Below are 3,682 nucleotides of genomic sequence, written 5' to 3'. Positions count from 1 at the left end.
AGCGATCCGTTTTATGGAAGAGGCCAAATGGCGGAATGATATGTTTCATGTTTCAACATAAACACATGAAATCCGTTCTGATGAAACCGAATCGTGGTTCACGACTCGTCTTTTACAAGAACAGATGATTTCGTCTGAATTGATTCTTCCATGAAACGTTTCTCCCGCGCTCTGCTTCCACTCTGCCCACGCACAGGATCGTGGCCTTCCTTCGACGTCATCATTCGCAGCACCTGAGCGTGTGGCTGCGGACGCATTGATCATCTCCTTCGAGGTTTAGTCTCACACAGGTGTTTGAATTATTGATGTCGGATGTTTGTTTCTGCGCAGAAAGACGCAAAATGCTGTCCTTTTAAAAACGCATTTAAAATGTGAAGTAGTCTACAAACGTAGGATCCTGAATTATATTTTAAAAGATCTACAATTATACTATTATTTGTATTACTATTATTGTTATTGTTGTTATTAATATTTATTTATTTTATTATTGTAATAATAATAGCATGCTATTATTATTATTATTATGTATTTATTGTATTATTGTCATAATAATAATAATAATAGCATGATACTATTATTGTTATTACTATTATTATTACAATAATACAATAAATACACAATAATAATAATAATAGCATGCTACTATTATTGTTATTACTATTATTATTGTTATTATTATTATTATTGTGTATTTATTGTATTATTGTAATAATAATAATAATAATAATAGCATGCTACTATTATTGTTATTACTATTATTATTGTTATTACTATTATTATTATTATTATTGTGTATTTATTGTATGATTGTAATAATAATAATAATAATAATAATAGCATGCTACTATTATTGTTATTACTATTATTTATTATTATTATTATTGTGTATTTATTGTATTATTGTAATAATAATAATAATAATAATAATAATAGCATGCTACTATTATTGTTATTACTATTATTTATTATTATTATTGTTGTGTATTTATTGTATTATTGTAATAATAATAATAATAATAATAATAATAAATAATAGCATGCTATTACGTCACCTGTCATCCGAAACGTGGATGATAATCTGTAATAACTGCAGCGTTTCGTTGAAGCTGACATTTCCGGGGGCTTTTAAGGCAACCCCGGGCCAGTTGCAGCTGGAGCCCAGCTCGTCCAATCAGAGCGCTGCCACACTCGGCCCTGTCCAATGGGAGCAGCGCGCGTGCAGGTGGCTTCGCTGTTATCTGCGGGTCTGGATTTCGCTCCCAGGTTCGAGGGAGAACTTTTCTGGAAAGACGAGCCGACCGAGAAAGATTCTGATCAGAACCGGTCGAACCTCCGGACGGTTGGACCTTCGAGTCTCCGCGGCGGCTTCAAAGGAGCGGCGGGAAGCTCCACTGAAGTTTGTCTCTCATTGTCCATGCGGGACAGTTTGGACAGCGTGTCCTGATGTTAGCGGTCGGGCCGATGGAAGCGAACCGGCAGAGCGCGTTCGTCCTGGGCAGCACCCCGCTGGCGGCGCTGCACAACATGACCGAGATGAAGACGTCCCTGTTCCCGTACGCGCTGCAGCAGAGCCCGGCGACGCTGTCCGGCCTCAACTCGCACTTCTCCCTGGGGACCCCCCACGGAATAAGCGACATCCTGGGGAGGCCCATCACGGCCGCGGGACAGCTGCTGTCCGGGTTCCCCCGGATGAACGGCCTGGCCTCCACCGCGGCGGCGGCGGGGATGTACTTCAGCCCCGCGGTGACGCGTTACCCGAAGCCGCTGGCCGAGCTGCCCGGGAGGGCCCCCATCTTCTGGCCCGGGGTGATGCAGGGGTCCCACTGGAGGGACCCGCGGGTTCCCTGTCCGTGTAAGTCACCCCGTCTTCAGACGCTTTATCAGCTTTGCGGGTCACACCCCTGACGCGTCGCCAGGACGTCGCCGGGAACTGAAGTAAATATCGAAATATGGTGAACATGTTTTATTTTACATTTGATCATGATTCTAGAAAAATATAAGAAAATACAAAACACAAGATAAATATATGAATAGTGTCACTTTGTTTCTGGAGCCTTTCGATAATACTCCTACTACTACTACTAATAATAATATTAATATAATAATAATAATAAATATTAATATAATACTACTACTACTAATAATAATATTAATATAATAATAATAATACAAATCTTAATATAATAATAATAATACAAATCTTAATATAATAATAATAATAATAATAATATAATAATAATAATAAATATTAATATAATAATAATAATAAATATTAATATAATACTACTACTACTACTAATAATATTAATATAATAATAATAATACAAATCTTAATATAATAATAATAATACAAATCTTAATATAATAATAATAATACAAATCTTAATATAATAATAATAATAATAATAATATAATAATAATATTATATTAATATTAATATAATAATAATAATAAATATTAATATAATACTACTACTAATAATAATAATATTAATATAATAATAATAATACAAATCTTAATATAATAATAATAATAATAATAATATAATAATAATAATAATAATAATAACAGTCTTTTCATATCAATATTTTACAGCCGATCCAAGAGGAAAGAATACATCAGATTTAGATGACAACAACAACATTGTAATAATAATCGTCGTCATCATAATAAAATACTCTATAATGGCACTTCTGATTGGGGGGTGGGGGTCGGTGAACGATGACGTTCTTCTCATCAGACCTGTGTCTCTTGCAGCTCTCGCCAACGCGATGATGGACAAGGACGGGAAGAAGAAACACTCCAGACCGACCTTCTCCGGACAGCAGATCTTCGCTCTGGAGAAAACCTTTGAGCAGACCAAGTATCTGGCGGGTCCAGAGCGGGCCCGGCTGGCCTACTCTCTGGGGATGACGGAGAGCCAGGTCAAGGTAAAGAGCAGCAACAATGAGAATAATGAGAATGAGAATAATAACAACAATAATAATGATAATAATAATAATAATAATAATAATAACAATAACAATAATAATAATAATGATAATGATAATAACAATGATAATGCTAATAATAATAATAATGATAATAATGATGATGATAATGATAATAACAATGATAATAATAACGATAATGATAATGATTATAATAACAATAATGATAATAATTATTATAATGATAATAATTATTATAATGATAATACCAATAACAATAATAATGATAATGATAATGATAATAACATTAATATTAATATTATTGATAATAATAATAATAATAATGATAATAATGATGATGATAATAATAATGATAATAACAATGATAATAATAACGATAATGATAATGATTATAATAACAATAATGATAATAATTATTATAATGATAATAATTATTATAATGATAATAAATTAATAATGATAATACAATAACAATAATAATGATAATGATAATAACATTAATATTAATATTATTGATAATAATAATAAGTATTCCCGTCCTCGTGACTTCCGGACCTGACGCGTCTCTCTTCCTCCTCAACAGGTTTGGTTTCAGAACAGACGAACCAAATGGCGAAAGAGACACGCCGCGGAAATGGCCACCGCCAAGAAGAAGCACGACTCTGAGACAGAGAAGCTGAAGGACAGCTCGGACAACGAGGACGAGGACGAGTACAACAAACCGCTGGACC

General features: G+C 33.9%; 1 protein-coding gene across 1 annotated transcript; it reads left to right on the top strand.

Moving 5' to 3' along the window:
- Positions 1 to 1,443: 1,443 nt before the first annotated feature.
- nkx6.2 (NK6 homeobox 2) lies at positions 1,444 to 3,681 on the top strand (the record flags this gene model as incomplete). Its single annotated transcript, XM_068741505.1, has 3 exons — positions 1,444 to 1,852; positions 2,758 to 2,930; positions 3,535 to 3,681. Coding segments are annotated over exons 1-3 (729 nt in total), but the record flags the coding sequence as incomplete, so codon positions are not given.
- Position 3,682: the final 1 nt, after the last annotated feature.

Source organism: Brachionichthys hirsutus, chromosome 7 (genome assembly GCF_040956055.1).
Source record: "Brachionichthys hirsutus isolate HB-005 chromosome 7, CSIRO-AGI_Bhir_v1, whole genome shotgun sequence".
Taxonomy (NCBI): domain Eukaryota; kingdom Metazoa; phylum Chordata; class Actinopteri; order Lophiiformes; family Brachionichthyidae; genus Brachionichthys; species Brachionichthys hirsutus.
This window is presented reverse-complemented; position numbering and strand designations above follow the sequence as displayed.